The sequence below is a fragment of the Musca autumnalis genome, unplaced genomic scaffold, assembly GCF_047663935.1.
Source record: "Musca autumnalis isolate F117 unplaced genomic scaffold, ASM4766393v1 scaffold_4, whole genome shotgun sequence".
In the NCBI taxonomy this organism is placed as follows: domain Eukaryota; kingdom Metazoa; phylum Arthropoda; class Insecta; order Diptera; family Muscidae; genus Musca; species Musca autumnalis.
In genome coordinates this window covers 140,768,865-140,788,878 of record NW_027411977.1, presented here as the reverse complement: position 1 = coordinate 140,788,878, position 20,014 = coordinate 140,768,865, and the positions used below count along the sequence as shown (strand labels likewise).

At 38.2% G+C, this 20,014-nt stretch overlaps 1 protein-coding gene across 1 annotated transcript in view; it reads left to right on the top strand.

Annotated features, from left to right (window-relative positions):
• Positions 1–557: 557 nt before the first annotated feature.
• Doc2 (Dorsocross2) overlaps positions 558–20,014 on the top strand; it is a 41,884-nt gene continuing 22,427 nt past the window's right edge. Inside the window, exons 1-2 of the mRNA XM_073980328.1 lie at positions 558–1,683; positions 12,433–12,589. Coding sequence (XP_073836429.1) covers positions 1,593–1,683; positions 12,433–12,589 — 248 coding nt within the window. The 5' untranslated portion in view covers positions 558–1,592. The remainder of the gene's footprint in view (positions 1,684–12,432; positions 12,590–20,014) is intronic.

Here is a 20,014-nt window from a genome sequence, read left to right as displayed (position 1 = left end):
ATACGCACACAAACATATCCACTGCCATGCTCACACTTACTGAAGGAGGGGCTAAAATTGAACAGAAGCGTGTTGGAAGTCAACAGCCACAAGCGTTAAGATCAGCACTTCAATGCGAGTGTGATTTTCAAAATGGAGAATGATCACATTGTAAAAACAAAACTGCTACAGCAAGGGACCCTAAAACTGTACAAAGAGAGTGTGAGAGCAAGAGAACACATACACATATCAAATGTTAAATGCTATGAGTTGATGACAGCTGCATTGGCTTCTGTTGTGTAGTTGTTATTGTGTCTCGATGTGGAAAAGAGAAAAGAGTGATGTTGAGTTTATCACTTCGGGAGAAACAATTCTCTCTTCTCAAACGAATTCAACCAATCGCAGAGGGTTTTCAAGGCAACCACTGCCGTAGTAAATGAAACCAGCAACAAACTGAACAAATGTTGATCTTATAAGAGAATAACAGCAGGTAAATTTTCTCTAGACAAAAGATGTCTCATTCATCTTCCATTGTCTCCATTGATAATGATGACAACGATCAATTTAAAAATCGAATGTTTTTTTTTCATTTATTTATTTTTTATTTTTACTCCCAAGCCGATGTTGTGTGGTTGTTGGAATTTTTGCCACGACGACTGCGGCTGGCTATGAAAACGATAGTCACTTCTCACTGTAGCTGCCGTCGCACTCATTCACTGAAACGTATAATTTTTTGTGACAAACGTAAAATGAAAAAAACAATGTAGCCCGTTCAGTTGAACAGCAAACTTTGTTAAGCCAGCAAGCGGATCCACGCTCATTGGCGATCGTGTTCTGCTACTCTCTTTCCCTCCTTAATGCGAGCGTGTAATCAACCGTATCCAACGTTTTCATCAACAGCTGAGTTTTAAACCGTCGGCACAAATGTTTTGGCAAAGCTACGTTATGGAAACTTTTTTGTCTACTACAGGGCCGATAGTTATCGCATGGATGTAATCCAATTAGCACCCACTCAAACCCGGGTACAATTAAAAAAACAACGAAAAAAGCTAATTCAAAAAATTAACAAGGCATTTGAATGAATTTGTAATTTGCATAAATTATTAAATTGACAACAAAAATGTACAACAAACAAAACAAGTTCACACTATCGCAACAATAACAAATTGCTTACAATAAAAAAATAAATAAATTGTGAAATTATGCTAAAGTATTGGTGATAAATGTAACACTTCCGTTTAACGCCAACGCCGGTTTGCATTTTTTGCTTTCGTTATCGTGTCATCGGTCGTCATCATTATCGTAGTCGTGTTCGCTAGTTCCAGTTTTAATAAAAAAGCAACAACAACAATAATAATAAAGCAACTCTTGTAATTGACAATGTTTTACTTCGTGTTTTGTGATCGTGTCTAACGATAAATTTCCATTATAACCTGTCTGCCAACAACAACAAAAGAACAACCACAGACAAGAAAGCAAGCAGCTAAGATTTGCCGAGTGAATCAGACCCACGTTCGCTAATAAACAAGAAAAACGCCATCATTCATAATTATTATAGATTGCAAAGTGTACAATACGAATAAAAAAACAAGACAAATTAATCCACAACAGCCATGATTACCATGAATGAATTGGTGGATTTGCGTATGCAACAGCATATCGCCCATGAAATTTATCGCCAGCAGATTATGCAACGTATACCAGGTAAGTGGAGTTTATTTTCTCATTTATTTTAAAAATGCCGTCGGAAATAGAATTTCTAAAATCTAGTTCGTTTGAACGACCTAGTTCAGTGGACACCGATCGTTTGTATGAACGAACTGCGAATGAGTTATACCTATAGTGCGAATGAGCTATGGTACTGAACTAGTTCACTAGATTTAACAACTCTAGTCGGAATCTAATATTTGTACCATTTACTTCTAAAGGGTGATCCAACTAGAGGTTCCCAACTTTTTTAAAGAAAAAAAGAATCAGAAAATTCTAATTGAATGGAAAATGTTTAATATCGTTTGGGCCATTATTATATGTGTTCTTTTACTATCTGATAGATTTGAAAATGCAAAATAAACCAATTTCGAGGCATTAAAAATATAATTCTTACATTAGAAGTTAATCCCAAGAAGCTCCTCCTTGAGATTCAATCATCACTTTTAGCTTTAAGTTAACCGGAACGTTATAAATCTGTTCGGTAAATCCAAACTATAACAGAAGAAGACTTATAATAATGGGGGTATGTCTATCAAATGTTGGCCGCGTCTACGTCTTAGATGGTCCGTCCGTAGGGTCCAATTTTCGATGAATCGTTCGAATATTTCGACTGGTAACTGACGAATGACTCGTGATGTTTTGCCCGAAGGCCTGAATACACTTTAGAAAGACTAACGGTGTGATATCACACGATCTTGGTGGCAAATCGAAATAGTCACTGATTGGTGTCATGTCTTGTTGAACCAAAATGTCGCCGAGTTCACGAGGTTCATTTTCATCTATCATGGTCGCCATTTACACACCGAAACAATTTTTGAAGAAACGTGGACTGATGATTCTTCCAGAGGACAAACCATAGGAAACCGTTGTTTTTTTCTGGCTGAAGTGACCCCTCTTAAATCTCTTTAGATTGCTCTTAACCCAAATGCAAAATATCGCTCGAAATACCTTACTCAATGAACGCGAAATTTCGTAATAAAGTTGAACGATTTGCAAACATTATTCAGTCATAAGTCTTTCCATGATGAGATGCCAAACAATACTAAACAAAAACAAGTAAGAAAAGTCTATAGTCGGACAGAGCCGAGCGTGGAATACCCTATACCACTATCCCTGGACAATCGCTCTCATCATTCATCATAAACTCAAACGTTGTTTAAAATTTTGCGGGTTATTATTTGACCTACAGAGCCGTTACAAAATTGGTTAAAATTTTGTTTTTGGTCCATTTCATCCCCTGAACATTTCACGATCATTACCAAAAACTAATCATTTCAATTCTGGCCCGAACCCAACCTCCTTAAAAAATTCGTTACAATCGGTCCATAATTGTGGCCTTAAGCTTGTTTACAATTTTTAATGGACGGACACACATCGCTAAATCGCTTTATCTCGTCGGGCGATGAATTTTGGCATACCAAATATAGACCCCTTATTACGAATATTTCGTGGTGTTACATAAAATTTTGGAGAGACAATATAGGTATAGCATGGGATAAAAATGTGGTTCTCTACACAGAACCCATTATTTATTAGGCAGTAGGCCCGTTATCTAGCAAACACTTTATTGCAATTTACATCAGAGGAAAGGTCAGTAGTTGTTTTCCATATGTAGGCTGCTTTGCGAAATATGTATGTATGTCCTCAAGGAATTAAAATATCGACCAAAAATAAAATTTTTATGTTTTTCATACAAAAGTAATGGTCCATTTCACCCGCTAAAGAATATCAGATCATCGTAGGCATCTTTTTCGACCTATACTCTTACCCGGTGCAAAATTTCCTGACTATTGATGTATAATTACGACTTCTAGCGAGTTTATTATTACACTACAAACAAATAACGGAATATATTAGGCTGTAACTCTGTTATGTGATCATGCACACCAACATAATTGGCATCAATTGAAAGGTCAAGCATTCCACTTTCAAGTATATCTCACTTGTCCGGAATGTCACTTCCAGGAATTAAGATATAAGCTGTATATTAAAAATTTTCACAATTTTCACACAAAAGTTTTTGTCCATTTAACCCTCTAAATATTATCCGATCACCATCTCAAATGGCAAGCTTCTCCTTTGTGACATACTCTTACTTTATTTAAAATTACGCGTTGATCGGACTATTATTGAGACCTACAGACCCGGTAGAAAATTAGATAAATATTATGTTTTTGGTCCATTTCATCCGCTAAATATTTCACGATCATCACCAATAAGAATAGGGCTCTATTCTGATCTGAACCCGACCTCCATACAAAATTTCGTGACGATCGGTCCATAATTGCGGCCTGGAGCGTGTTTAAAATTTATAATGGACAGACGGACGGACGGACAGACACACATTTCAAAATCGTTTTATCTCGTCGAGATATGAAGATTGATATACCACATTGGGGGTCTCCGACGAATATTTCGCGGTGTTACATAAATTTTTACCAAAACAAACTTATAATACCCTTTTCCACATTGTGGTATAGGGTATAATAAAGTCAATAATAATACAGATGCGATTAAACGTGGAAAATTCCCTAAAACCCCTAAAAACTTGTGCGACACTCGTTTAGCGCACTCTACTTAATAGTCAAAATATAAGCTTAACATTAATTTATACTTAACAGATTAATTCTCAATAGACCCTTTAGTATCCTGAATTATAAAAAAATGCGATTTGGAATTTTTGTAGAAATTGCCTTCCATATAAAGCAGGGCTTTATATTGACCGCGAAACTATATGGCGTTTTAAACATATCATGAAGGATGGAGGACAATTTCGTAAGGAATATACTGAAATACCGTGAAACTAAACTAATTTTGCATATAATCGCGGCTTTTTTCTTATTACATAAACTTTTGCTGGATTTATATGAGAGAAGTCTCCCTTGCCCCTCCTAGGACGTTTGTGGAACAAATATTTATTATATGAACCAATTGCTGGGAATCACTATGACGAAGAAAGATTTAAAAATAACAAAACAAATGTTTAATTTATTCCGTCATTTGGATATATATGGCGCCTACGTGGGTGTCAAAATTCGTATTCGTACTCCTAGAGCACTATATATTTGTGTTTATACGCAAAATACCACTAATTTTTGTTCTTTCCGTCTTTTGGACGGAAAAATATAAAAAAATGATTTTTTTATTAAAAATTGCATGAATAAAAAGTCGGACAAACATTCGAAATACTTAAGAACAAGTAAAAAAGTATCGGTCGGCTTTGCCGACAGAGATATACCTGATATACCTTCAGCCTGTGTGGATTGAAATACTTTTTTCCAAAAAAAGAAATGTATGGGCGTATGAACCGACAGAAATATGGATTCGATTAAAGCACAAAAATATCGATAGATAGGGCTTTTGTACCATACTAGCCTACGAAAAGCAGTGAAAATGTCCAAAGGATCCTCGAACGGACCCTCAACTACAGAAATGTGTTGAACGTTTTTATGAGTGGTACCCCAAGTATTGGACCGATAGGGACAAAAAATTTCGAGATCGAAAATTTGGACCAAATCGGTTGCTACGTTTCTGAGATATTGCGCTTATCATTTTAGCAAATATTTTCAAACATTTGTGGGAGAAGTACCGGAAGCAGTGGATCTATAAGCACTGCCATCGAATTGCATCTAATATTCGAAGAAATATTACGATATCCAAAATGTGGACGAACGCAGTATTCGGTTCGAGCTCTACAGCCACTACATATGGTTCCATAGGGGTTTTTTACAACTTTCGGGCTGTTTTCTCAAGAAGTATGTACTTGCCCCTGAAAAAACGTTTACTGTCGTAATTGAGACAGAGAATGCAAGATGCGTCAACAAAAATCAAAGTGATTCGAGAACAGGTCTTAAAGTAAATTTATCCAAAATTATGAGTGGGAGGTACCAGAAAGACTTAACAACACAAATATAGTCCATATTCGAACCTGATATATATCGGTAAATATATTAGGATATGTATAGTATGGACCAAATCGCTCACGCCCATCCAGAGTTATCGTACACAAAATTTTTCCGACCATTTTTAAACTTTTTTGGGGGAGGTACCTGATGGTTTGGACCGATGTGACTTATCTTCGAACTTAAACTAAGTTTGCACAAAATATTACGAAGGCCAAATTTTGGACCGACTCAGTAGATCCGTTCGAGAGTTATCTTGCGCTCCAACCACTACACACGGTGTCATAGGGGTTTTTTTTGCACCTTTAAGGCTAGTTTCTCAGGAAGTGTGGACTTGCCCCTGATGAAACTTGTACCGTCGTATGGGGGGCAGTGAATACAAGTTGCTACAACAAAAATCAAAGCGATTCGAGAGTTGGTCCTAAACTGAACTTTTCCGAAATTTTGTGTGGGAGGCACCCGAAGAAGTGGACCGATTGAGTCCATATTGGAACCCCATCTAAGTCTGGCAGAAATTTCACGATGTGCAAAGTATGGACTAAATCGGTTACTCCCTTCAAGTGTTCGAACTTAAACTAAGTTTAGGTAAAATATTACGATACCCAAAATTTGGTTCGAATCGGTTGATCCGTTCGAGAGTTATCGTACGCACCAGCCAGCCAGACAGACGGACTAACATGGCTAGATTGACTCCAAATTGTCTGAAACACATTTCGTCCAAACATACTTGGGGTCTAAAACCATTATTTCGATGAGGCACATTTTCATCGTATTAAAGTGTATATACCCTCTTTAGCCTAAAGGCTGAGGGTATAAAAATGATTAACTATGGCAAATTATTCCCGAATTTTGGACGAAAATAGCAATAGCAGTCCTTCTGCAACAATATTCGATGTCTCATATGAACTTTGCCATCCACACAGGCGCCATCTATACCTAAATACTCGTAAGGGAATAAATTCAAAATTTTATTTTTAAATCTTTCTTCGTCATCGATGATGGGAATTACCATCAATTAGGTCATATGTGCATAAAAAATATGGAGTATATAACGATTTTATTCATTTTTGAGAGGTGTACGAGTATGAACTTTGCATACTGTACATAATGTTTTGAATCTCGTCACTTAGTCCCAATTTACATTGGGCGAGTTTACTTGCGGCAATTGTCATTTTGTAGGAGAGAAGGGTGAGGCATATGGTAACCCTTTGCCTCTCAGCACCCTCTCTCACCTACAAAGTGACAATTGCCGCAAGTAAACTCGCCTAATGTAAAATGGGACTTATAGTAATCATATTGAAACCAAACAATTAGCTCAAAATATTGGCATACTAAAGACGACAAATTTTCCTCATTTTGGAAAATACGTAATTTTTGCAAATATTTTTTTTTTTTGTTAGGTGGGAAGGATTGTTGGTTTTAAGAGTCTTTTTCAATAAATTACCGTAGCGTTTACACGAAGTGGGCTATTTTATTTTTCTCCAGGTATTACATTTTTTGAATTTGTTTGCAAACCCTTTGTTTAGGACATTCATGATATTTTAACGTCTCACGAGGGTAAAAAGTGCATACCTAAACTTATAGATAATGTAAATTCTTAATAATACACAAAAATAAAAAAATGTAAATAAATGCGCAATTAAATATGAAGTATTTTCAAGCGCAACAAAATGTTAATGTTGTGAAATCTTTTTATACTATGGCTCACTCATAGACATCACAATACATATGTACGTATGTATATTGTCTTCTAGCTAAAACATTATTGAATCCAGCGTTATTGTACGATTTGTGCCGACCGCGCAGACTTAATGTAGCACTTAAATGGATAATACGTTACCTACATAGGTATATATCCTAAAAAAACGGAACACGTATCGCAATTTGAGCGTTTCCTTTTTGGAACGCAGACTCAATTAATTGGATCATTGGAAAGCATTACAACCCAGCAAAATAAATTGGAAGTAGTGCGACGTAGACTAGTTCTTTCACGGCATGTTTTAATGCAGTTCAAACGGAGTCGTGAAAAAGGCACTCCATTCCCTACATTTTAAACGCATTCGGATGCGATCCAATGAATGACATCCTTTCCTTACATTTTAACAGCATCTGGATAAAGTTCAATCGGAGTCGTGAAAAAGGCACTCCGTTCGATACATTTTACAAGCAGTTGCTTAGTGATCCCTAACAAGCAAGCCAATTTGTAGATACCTACAACTACAGAATTTTTTCAAAGATAAAAAATTGTGCTTCAAAGTTTTTATATAAAACTAGCGGACCCGGCGAACTTCGTCTCGCTATTAAGGAATAAAATTTCATACAAAAACACAATTTTCGATTTTTCCAATTTTCCGACTTTTCCAGAGGGATTTTCCAAAATTTTCTTCCGTAAAGACCTTCTCCTCGAAAATGCGAATAACTGACAAAAAATTTTACAGAAATCGGCCTAGCCGTTCTCATTTTATGAATTACTATACATTTTTTACACCATTTTTATATATATAAGATAAAAAATACAACCAAAGTTGGGAACATTTTTATTTTAACTCACGAGAAGAAAATTTCCTAATGAAGTGCTGTTGGAGTACTTGTCGAAATCTCAACTGATGATTGGAAGACAATATAAGAACCCCTTTAGCAGATGAGTCAAAAACATTGCAGCTTGGATTAAATAGAGGTTGGAAGAAACAGACTCAGTTGCGATTGAATTTAATGTCAAAATTTCATAATTTGTGTTAATGTAATAAAGTTAGTAGTATTCTTGTTTTACACAAACAATACATTATTTTTATTTATTTTGCAATGGCTTGCATTTTTATTGCATCTTTGAACTGTATAAAAACACATTCCGAAGAGTGCCTTTTAACTCCATCCAAAGCACTGCATCAAAACACGTGCTTTGGATGCAAATTGGACTGCATCCTATTTTACTCTAAAGGGTTAGTTAAAATGCGTTTCCAAAGTGATATTTAAAATGCAGCGCCAAAGTATTAGTTAAAATGCAGTGCTAATGGAGTGCATCATTCAGTAGTCATGCTCTTGTAAAAATCATGAGTGAAAATCCATAATTGGATGCACTTCCAAATCACTTTTACATATGATTTAACTGCATCTTTGGAGGCAAACCACGGTACCACGCTATATCTGGTATTTTAAAATTTGTATATACATTTTCAGGTATTTTGATTAATCTAATATAATCTACATTTTCGGCCCAAATTTGATGTATTTGGCAATTAAAAATCCCTGTGATTAATGGTGAACGGTATAAAAGTTCGACCCGGCCGAACTTAACGCTTTTTATACCCTCCACCATATGGAGGGTATAATTAAATTTGTCATTCCGTTTGTAACACATCGAAATATTCGTCGGAGACCCCATAAAGTATATACGTTTGATACTTAGTCTTCGTTGGGGGTATTTAACTTTCTGCCAAAATTTTGTCAGTATCAATATTCCACCGAAATGGCTGAAGTTTGATATATATAGCCTTTGTTGGGGGTATACAACTTACCCCTATAAATTTGTCGGTATAGGTACACGCCTTCATGTGGCCCCCATAGAACGGGACCTCCCAATTTTCAGTATTTTTAAGGTTGTGGCCTCAACTTTCCTCCGAAATGGCTGAAATTTGGTATTTTGAAATCGTTTGGGGGTTTTAAACTTTCCTCTTTAAATTTGTCGTATAGGACCACGCCTTCATATAGCCCCCATGGAAAGGTACCTCCCGATTTCCGGTATTTTGAAGATTGTGGCTTCAATATTCCACAAAAATGGCTGAAATTTGGTATTGAATTTTCTTTGAGTCTTAAAACTTTCCGTCAGATATTTGTCGGTTAGATCGACGTTTTGAAATACCCCCGATAGAACGGTGCTTCACATTGTTTTACCGAAATTACTGAAATTTTGTATTATAACTCGTGGTGGAGGGTATAACAAGTTCGGCCCGGCCGAACTTAACACTGTTCTTACTTGTTAGTTTTCTAATTGTCTCCTTTCGCTCATTTACTCAAAGAGTGACATAACTCAAAAAATGCCTTTTCTGAGTTAGCAATTTCTATTTTTTTTACGACTTCTACTTTATCTTGTGTCAAATTTTCAAGTTGATATCTCTAAAACTCAACGAGTTACAGCTTATTTTCTAGGAATTTGGCATAAATCATCTAGAACGTTTTTTATACCCTCAGCCTTTAGGCTAAAGAGGGTATTTACACTTTGATACTGCCAAAAATGTGCCTCATCGAAATAATGGCTTTAGACCCCAAGTATGTTTGTACGATATCCGTTTCAGACAATTTTGAGTCGATCTAGCAATGTCCGTCCGTCCGTCTGTCTGTCTGTCCGTCTGTCTGTCTGTCCGTCTGTCTGGCTGGCTGGTGAGCACGATAACTCTCGAACGGATCAATCGATTCGGTTCAAATTTTGGGTATCGAAATATTTTGTCCAGATTTGATTTAAGTTCGAAGATGGGCCATATCGGTCCACTCCTTCAGGTACCTCCCCCATAAAAGTTCAAAAATGTTCGGAAAAAATTTCCGCACGATAACTCTTGAAGGGAGTAACCGAATTAGTTCATACTTTGCACATCGTGACATTTCTACCAGACATAGATGAGGTTCCAATATGGACCCTATTGGTTCACTCTTTCGGGTACCTCCCACACAAAATTTTGCTTAAGTGCAGTTTAAGGCCTGCTCTCGAATCGCTTTGATTTTTGTTGCAGCCACTTGTATTCACTACCCCCATTACGACGATATAATTTTTTTCAGGAGCATGTCCATATATCCTCAGAAATCAGCACGAAAACTGCAAACAACCCATATAATACCATGTGTCGTAGTTGGAGTGCACGATAACTCTCGAACGGATCAACATATTTGGTTAAAATTTTGGGTCTTTCAATATTTTGTCCAAACTTAGTTTAAATTCGAAGATAGACCATATCGGTCCACTCCTTCCGGTACCTCCCCCACAAAGGTTCAAAATTTTTCGCCAAGATTGTGGGCATGATAACTCTAGGAGGAATTAACCGAATTGAGCCAAACTTTGCTATTGGTAATATTACTTTCAGGCATAGATCGAGTTCTAATATGGACTATGTCGGTCCACTCATTTGAGTACCTCCCACACAAAATTTGGAAAAAGTATAGTTTAACAACTCCTCTCTGATCTTATTAATTTGTGATGCAGCAGATTTTTATTAGGTCCGAATATGTACTACATCGGATCACTCCTGTGGGTACACCCTACCCAAAGTTTGGAAAAAATGCACTCGTCTTGGATCATTCTGAATTTTGTTGCAACATGTAGTTTTTTGCGGCCCTTTCCATCCTGGAAAATTTTCCCAACAGCTAAAAAACCTATAGAAGTATTGTGTTAACTTTTTTTTCTTCGGGTACGTGGCTGAGGGTATATCTCTGTCGGCTCAGCTGACTGATCCTTTCTTACTTGTTGCACAGAAATTTAGCACTGATATCTGGCTAGCTCTTTACAAAAGAGGGTCCAAGTAGTTTTTTTAGTTTTAATATAATAATCGTTTTAAGTTTGGAAGTCAAATTTTAGTCGGAAACTTAAAACACGTTTTTCTCGGAATTAGATTTTTCGAGATGTGTCACTCTTTGAGTAAATGAGCGATATGTATGTATTTTGTTCAGGGATTGTATGTATTTCGTTCGATCAGGGTTTAAAATGCTAACGCCTCATTAGCAAAAGCACCGAATATTTGCAGTGTTGCCTGCTAAAATTTCTTTGAAATATGTTTAGCAACAATGAACAACGGCAACATGTAGCAACAAATTTCACAAACATATTGCTAGCGATGCTGATGCTATTTGATATTGTTGCTATAATAAAACAGCATCGGACAGCACACATGATCAACACATATCAGAAAAGAGAATAAGCAACAAAGTTTAAAAGGCTTATCCAGGTTTTCAGCAAACAATTGTTTTTGAGATCAGGGTTACCAGTGTGATGCATTAAAAATCACGATATAATTAATTCCACTTTTTCGTTCAAAGGGCATGTCTGGTGAAGCCGTTCAATATATATTTTTTATTTTTAAACAATAATAATTAGTATTCTTTAGGTTATACCATATCGCTCATTTACTGAAAGAGTGGCATAACTCAAAAAACGGGTTTTTTTAAAAAACGGGCTTTTTGAGTTAGCAATTTCTATTTTTTCTGCGACTTCTCCTTTATTTGTGTCAAATTTTCATGCTGATATCTCTAAAACTCATCGAGTTGCAGCTCATTTACTACGAGTTTGGCATAATTCTACAAATCAGATTTTTGAGTTTATGAAGCTCTAAAACACTTCAAATCATGCTTGATCATGCACAGAAATTTAGCACTGATATCTGGCTAGCTGTTTGCAAAATATGGTCCGATTGGTTATTCTATTTTTTGTGTAATAATATTTTTAAGTTGGGAAGTCAAATTTGAATCGTCAATTTAAAATGCGTTTTTTTCGAAACTGAATTTTTTGAAATGTGTCACTCTTTGAGTAAATGAGCGATATGATGGAGGCATTTTGACATTAAATGACATCTTTTTTATTACTGCGTTGACAACTCTAATCACAAAAACACCCTCGGTTGCTAATTCGCTGCGACGAATGGTCAGTCGACTGCTAAATATGTAGCGTGGTTGTCGATTATGCCTAACGAAAAAAAAGATTAAGCGTAAAAAACGAAATAAGCAAAAATGTACAAAAATAAATATGCGTTCGGTTGCTGAAAATATATATCAGTCAATCACTGTTATTGTATTTAATAACACGATATATTTTTGGGTCACCCTAATGTGCATCTAATAAACCAATTTCATTTTATTTCAGATCCCTTCCCACCCATGATGCACATTCCAATGCCCAGACATGTTATTATGCCACCACGGGTGACTTTACCCGGTGTCGATGTCCAATTGCAAAATGATGAACTATGGAAACAATTTCATCAAATAGGAACGGAAATGATAATAACCAAAAGTGGAAGGTAAGTCCGGTAAGCAGGTAGTATATACCCCTGTACATACAATAATATGTAAACTTCATAAGTACATACATACATACACTTCGTATGTATTTCTGGCGCTTAATCTTCGTTATGCTATCGTTACGGCATTATTTTCTATCGGTTAAATTTTGTTTGAACATCAATTAAGGATTATTAGACACAGACGCCAGCCAACTTTGTTTAGGATCAGAATATTCCTAATTTCTTTTTGAAAACTTGAAAAATATCGCGCCTTAACAATGGCATGGCAATTTGCTTGACCGACCGCAAGAGGAAAAACGCATTCTCTTTTTGTTGTTTGAGGTTAAGTACCACGTACGTCTGTCTTGTAGGTATATATTGTAGCTTGCAGCAGGCAACAGGAAAAGAAAAATAGATTTTTATGATTGCATTAACACCATCATACAAAAACTCACAGCCGCCGTTGTTGCAATGATGTTGTTGCATTATGAATAACAACAACGACGGACCACAACAAGAACCGCTAAAAGCGGCCAGCCAGTCAGTCAATGTTTTCGAAATGGAAATGAGAACGAGAAAAGAAATTGCATTTTAAGTGAGGCTCATTAAGACACGGAGACGATGACGGCGCCTGCCAAAATGAGCTGAGGAATATAACAACGACGCGACAACATTTTTCACACACAAATATCAGATAGGAACAAAAACATTATTTCGTCACATTCATAGGTTAGTTAGGTTAGGTTGAGGTTTTTCATTTTTTTCCTTTTGGCATGTTGCTCCGTCTCGTTCTGGCACCAAGTGGAATTTAGAGAATTCAGATATCCTGCCGAGCTATTGTTTGCCGAAATTCAAACAAGGACTATTGGAGTGAATGGATGGTATATTTGGAATATTTGCATCTTAAATGGGTATATATACATACACATGTATGTCGTACTGCGTGTTTTTTTTGAGTAAGTTTCCCTTCTGTATCTCGTAGAGAACGAAATAGAGATAGCAATCAATTTTTTATACCATGTACCACAATTTAGATCACCTCGAATTGGGAGCCACCGTGGTGCAGTGGTAAGCACATCCGGTTCAATCCCTGGCCAAAACGTCAAAGTTTTCGGCGGTGGTAAATTCCCTCAGTGAAGTGTTGGGCCAACTTTAACTCTAAAAGTGGTGTCGTAAGACAAGTCGTTCGGACACGGCGATAAGAAGTAGGTCCCATATCATTGAGCCAATATGAATTGAAGTCTCCCTTGTAATGTAAGATACATTGCAAAGACATTCACGATCCCACGGCGGCGGGGGGTTCGAGGAAATAGTGGACTATCATGGTCGAGGCGTTGCAGGAAACCAAACTCAACAACAAATGCAGAAGGATCGCCCCAGAAGTGGAGGTGGGGGATTAGCTTTCCTTTTGCACCAGTCTGTTCAATACACACCTATCTCGCTTCAGTCCGGTTCCAATGACCCGTACATGGGGTAGGAATCAGATGTGGAAGGTCATAACCGTCTAGTCTTGGGGAACTTTAATGATCATCACAGGTAGTGTATTCTGTCTTCGGAAATTATTAGAGGGGTACAGTGCTGGATGAGCAGATAGATAGCACTACGTTTTGCACATTTTCAATGAGGACGCCCCTAACAGAATTAGCGGAGAGCGTCACAGTTCGCGTCACTTGGTCTCACAATCTGTCGTTTGTCTTTGGTCAGACCTTCTGAAATCAGCAGAACGCCCGATTTCATCGCCTCTCAGCGCATCACTTCCATCAATCAGGGGATAGATAATTGGCCTAATTTCAGAGACTTCACTAATCATTCCTTCAGAGATTTGCCCAACCCTTCTGATGTTCGGGTAGCAGAACGGCCGTTCCGAGAAAACATTACTGCTGCGGCCACTCGTCATATACCTGCTGGTCGAATACCCGAAGTGAGACCAAACATCTCGGCAGAGCCGACGGGATTGGCACATAAGCGTGATCAGCTTCGTCATGGCAACCACTGTGACGCCAGAGTCAGGGAGCTGGCACTGGAAGTTAACAGGTCGGTCGGTGATCTTAAGCGGAACAAGTGGTTAAATCATCTGAAGAGTTGCAACATTGGAGCCGGAATAAGTGAATTGTGGGCAACGGTCAAGTCACTCTCGAACCCTAGAAATAAGGAAGATGTTTGGCGACGTTACGCTGACTGATCCGAAAAGGTGCTCAAGTTATTTCAGTCGACAGTTTGTCGAGCACCCCGGGAGTGACAGGGCGAAGAGAAGAGTACTACGTCGAATTAGATCTCTTCCTGCTGCCAATGGATAATGTTACGAATGTCATCAGGAACGGTAAATCATCGAAAACGTTGAGCCTTGATGGATGTGCCAGGAGTCGAGTATTTCACTAAAGTTCTCAATCTGTCGGTAGCCACCCACATTGTTGCTGAAGTCTGGAAAATGGGCGAGTGGTCCCGCTACTGAAGCCAGGCAAGGATGCAAGGTCAATTGTACAGAAAGATTTCAAACTTTTGGCCCGTGCAAAAGACCCTTGAGGCTTTAGTCCTTCCCAGCGTTAAAAATCGATATCCAGTTGCCGATCATCAGCATGGGTTCCGTAAGCAGCACAACACGACAACAACGTTGCACGCCATCTCCACACATATTAATCGAGGACCCAACCAGAGCAAGTCGTGTGGTAGAACAGTAACGGTTTCGCTTGACTTATCAAAAGCATTTGATACTGACAAAGGCACTCCACGCTGTTTGAGGATAATAAATTATATGCGTGGATGCCAGTCGCACGTGGAATTCAGGAACAAGAAGTCCAAGACCCGTAGAGTGAAAAAAGGAGTTCCCCAAGGTGGAGTGATATTTCCGAAACCGTTTAACCTCAACCCCTCCGGTAGTCCGCCCTCTCCAGACGGCATTGAGATCGTAACGTATGAGGATGGTTGTACGATCTTGGGGTCAGGTACCTTCCCTGATGTAATTTGTGATATGCTGAACTCATATTTGACTGATCTTACCATCTTTACGTGACGAATATGCAAATATCCGCCACTAAATCTACGGCAACTATGTTCCCCACATGGACGGCAGAGTTGAGAACATAGTTAAATGTCATGGTCGATGATATCAGAATTCCGACCACAAACTACACCACAATTATAGGGGTCACAATCGACAGCATGTGTACATTGCCACAAGCTCAAGTCCCTAGGCGCCAGCACTTGGGGTAGAGATAAAGAAACCTTGTTGACCACATATAACGCGGTAGGTCAGTCTGTGGTAAGTTATGCGGCGCCAGTTTGGTCCGCAACGCGATGGAAAGATATTCAAATTTGTCAGAGTGCCGCCCTGAGAACAGCAACTGGGTGCCTCGTTATGTCTTCAGTGGACCATCTACATGAGGAGTCAAAGATTCTTCCAGTACAGCAACACAATGACATGCTTTCGTTGCAGTACTTTGTCGGGTGTTACCGCGAGATTCATCCTAATCACCATATGGTAGATAATACACCGCTAACAACCCAGAGGGATCTTCATGATCAAGAAAGAGATGTCCAGCGTTACAAGATGCAGTCGCAGATTCCATAAACAACTATCGTATGAATGCACTCCTTGGAGGACATACCCCATCTATCGCAGCTGAGTAGCGTGAGCTGCCACGACAAACCGGAGTAGTTTTTTCTCAACTACGCTCTGGATGGTGAAGCCGTCTAAATTCCTATAGGGAAAGGATCGATGACACCGTGCAAAACATCTGCCCAGCATGTGGCACAGGCCCTCACGACACAATGCACCTTTTCAACTGCCCTGCCAAACCTACTCAACTAACTCCAGTAGATCTGTGGTTACATCCCATGGAAGCAGCTGCATTCCTAGTACTGAAGACAGACCCAAAGCCAGATTAAGCAGAAGAATGAACTTTATGGTCTTCTGTAAAAAACCTTTATGATTTCCTATTAAAAGCCTTTATGATCGTCTATAGGAAGACCTTTATTGTCTTCTATGGAAAGACCTTTATTATCTTCTAAAGGAAGCCCTCTATTGTCTTCTATATGAAGAGCTTTATGGTCTTTTGTAGGAAGACCTCTATGACTTTCTACAGAAAGAACTTTACGAGTATGGTCACCTAAATTAAGACATCTATGACATACTCTAGGAAGATCTCCGTGGTCTTCTATAGGAAGACTTTTATTGTCTTCTACTATAGTCTTCTATTGGAAGACCTTTATTGCCTTCTACTATAGTCTTCTATTAGAAGACCTGGATGGTCTTCTATAAGAGGGCCGGCATGATCTTCTAAAGGAAGACCGGCATGGTCTTTTATATGAAGAACTTTATGTTCTTCTATAGGAAGACCATAATGGTCTTCTATAGGAACACGTTAATAGTCTTCTATCACATCTTTCATAGTAAAAATATTTACTCCTCTTTCCACGTTGGTGATATAATTTTCATTTAACCAATTTGCATCTCACCTGTTTCATCTTATCACTCGGATCTTCTAACAAGATCACCTACAACAATGCTTTTCCCACCATTCCACAGGTTGTTACACTTGTTGCTAGCTACTACACACTACATAAATAAAACTCTCCATCGCTATGACGACGTCGGCCGCACATTGGTATCGATTGTCAAACGAACCGAAAAGATTTTAGAGATATGATAAGAGCGTGAACAGAATGAAAAACGACCATTATCATCAACGTTATAATGTCCGGAATGTCATCATCGTCATCATCATCAAAGTAGTCAGCCTTTAAGGATACCAACAACATCAGAAACAAAATAACAACAAAATACTAAAACGCCTGCTTGCACGTAATGTGGCGTCTGGGTTATTTATGACTTGAGAACTCAGTAGGACATCGGGTATTTTAGTGATGTGACATGACTGATTTCAATGGTGTTGTGAGATCCATCCTGTGCATTATTTTGGAAGCCTTTAAACCATTGTTTTGTTTTCCAGTTGCCGTCCACCAACAACGTTCAACAATGTACGTTTTATGCTCTGTTCTGCCTTTAGTCGTGCCTATAAATCTCTTGGAATCTCTTGTTAGCAAATGATAAGAACGAGATATGACCAAGAATGTTGCACGTTTAAGTGGCAATGCTGTAGTTACTACCATGCAACGTTACGTAAACTATGTAACACCTATAAATTACGTGTTAAAAGTTATCTCTATGCTTTTTTAAATGAAATATGCCACGGCATGCATGTTAAAGCTGAACGGTTTCACCTTGAGTTGAAGACTGAAGATGTGAAGACTATTTTGTTTTTCTTCAGCTAAGTTTTTTTATGGGAAATTTGTGAGTGTTGTGTGAGATGGTGAGAGAGTCATCTTTGTAAGGATAAGTGTTTCGGTGGCGCCAGTTTAACAAAAAACCAATGAAATTGACAAAAAATATCAATCACCATCATAGACCTCGGTGAATTTATTGGCAGAACAGTGTTGCCAACATTGAAGAGCTTGAGTTGGTGGTGACTTTCTCAATCATTGCTAGCTTTCGGTATTTTCAAATGCTAGCTCTTGGGAAACGACACCACACTAGCACATCAGTGTAAATGAATCAAAAATGTAAAGGATTTTTTATTAGGTACAAAATTCCAATTCCCCTTAAACTGACTTTTACGACCGATCTTGCATATCTTCATCTTACTAAATCAGCAATTTGCAGCGCCTTAATAAGCAACCTTTACTTTGGAAAGGGTCATAATAGGCACCATTTACATTGGAAAGGGTCATAGTAGGCACCATTTACATTGGAAAGGGTCATAATAGGCACCATTTACTTTGGAAAGGGTATTAATAAGCACCCTTTACTTTGGAAAGGATATTAATAATCACCCTTTAATTTGTAAATGGTCTTAATAAGCACCCTTTACATTGGAAAGGGTCTTAATAAGCACCCTTTACTTTGAAAAGGGTCTTAATAAGCACCCTTTACTTTTAAAGAGTCTTAAGAACCACCCTTTACTTTGAAAAGGGTTTTAATAAGATCCCTTTACTTTTAAAGAGTCTTAGAAACCACCCTTTACTTTGAAAAGGGTCTTAAGAACCACCCTTTACTTTGAAAAGGGTCTTAAGAACCACCCTTTACTTTGAAAAGGGTCTTAAGAACCACCCTTTACTTTGAAAAGGGTCTTAAGAACCACCCTTTACTTTGGAAGGGTCTTAAGAAGCACCCTTTACTTTAGAAAGGGTCTTAAGAAGCACCCTTTTCTTTGAAAAGAGTCTAAAGAAGCACACTTTACTTTGGAAAGGGTCTTAATAAGTCCCCTTTACTATGGAAAGGGTCTTAATAAGCCCCCTTTACTTTGGAAAGGGGGTTAATAAGGACTTTTTACTTTGGAATAGTGTCTTAAGAAGCACGCTTTACTTTGGAAAGAGCCTTAAGAAGCATCCTTTACTTTGGAAAGAGCCTTAAGAAGAACCCTTTACTTTGGAAAGAGCCTTAAGAAGCACCCTTTACTTTGGAAATGGTCTTAAGAAGCACCCTTTACTTTGGAAGGGGTCTTAAGAAGCACTCTTTACTTTGGAAGGGGTCTTAAAAAGCACCCTTTACTTTGGAAAGAGCCTTAAGAAGCACCCTTTACTTTGGAAAGGGTCTTAAGAAGCACCCTTTACTTTGGAAGGGGTCTTAAGAATCACCCTTTACTTTGGAAGGGGTCTTAAAAAGCACCCTTTACTTTGGAAAGAGCCTTAAGAAGCACCCTTTACTTTGGATAGGGTCTTAAGAAGCACCCTTTACTTTGGAAGGGGTCTTAAGAAGCACCCTTTACTTTGGAAAGGGCGTTAAGAAGCACACTTTACTTTGGAAAGGGTCTTAAGAAGCACCCTTTACTTTGGAAAGGGGTCTTAAGAAGCACCCTTTACTTAGGAAAGGGTCTGAAGAAGCACCCTTTACATTGAAAGGGTCTAAAGAAGCACTCTTTACTTTGGAATGCGTCTTAAGAAGCACCCTTTACTTTGGACAGGGCCTTAAGAAGAAAAACCTTTTACTTTGGAAATGGTTTTCAGAAGCACCCTTTACTTAGGAAAGGGTCTTAAGAAGCACCCTTTACTTTGGAAAGGGGTCTTAAGAAGCACCCTTTACTTAGGAAAGGGTCTTAAAAAGTACCCTTTACTTAGGAAAGGGTTTGAAGAAGCCCCCTTTACTTTGGAGGGGGTCTTAAGAAGCACCCTTTACATTAAAAAGGGTCCTAAGAAGCACCCTTTACTTTGGAATGGGTCTTACGAAGCACCCTTTACTTTAAAAAGGGTCCTAAGAAGCACACTTTAGTTTGGAAAGGGTCTTAAAAAGTACCCTTTACTTAGGAAAGGGTTATAAGCAGCCCCCTTTACTTAGGAAAGGGTTTTAAGCAGCCCCCTTTACTTTGGTAAGGGTCCTAAGAAGCACCCTTTACTTTGGAAAGGGTCTTAAAAAGTACCCTTTACTTAGGAAAGGGTTTTAAGAAGCAC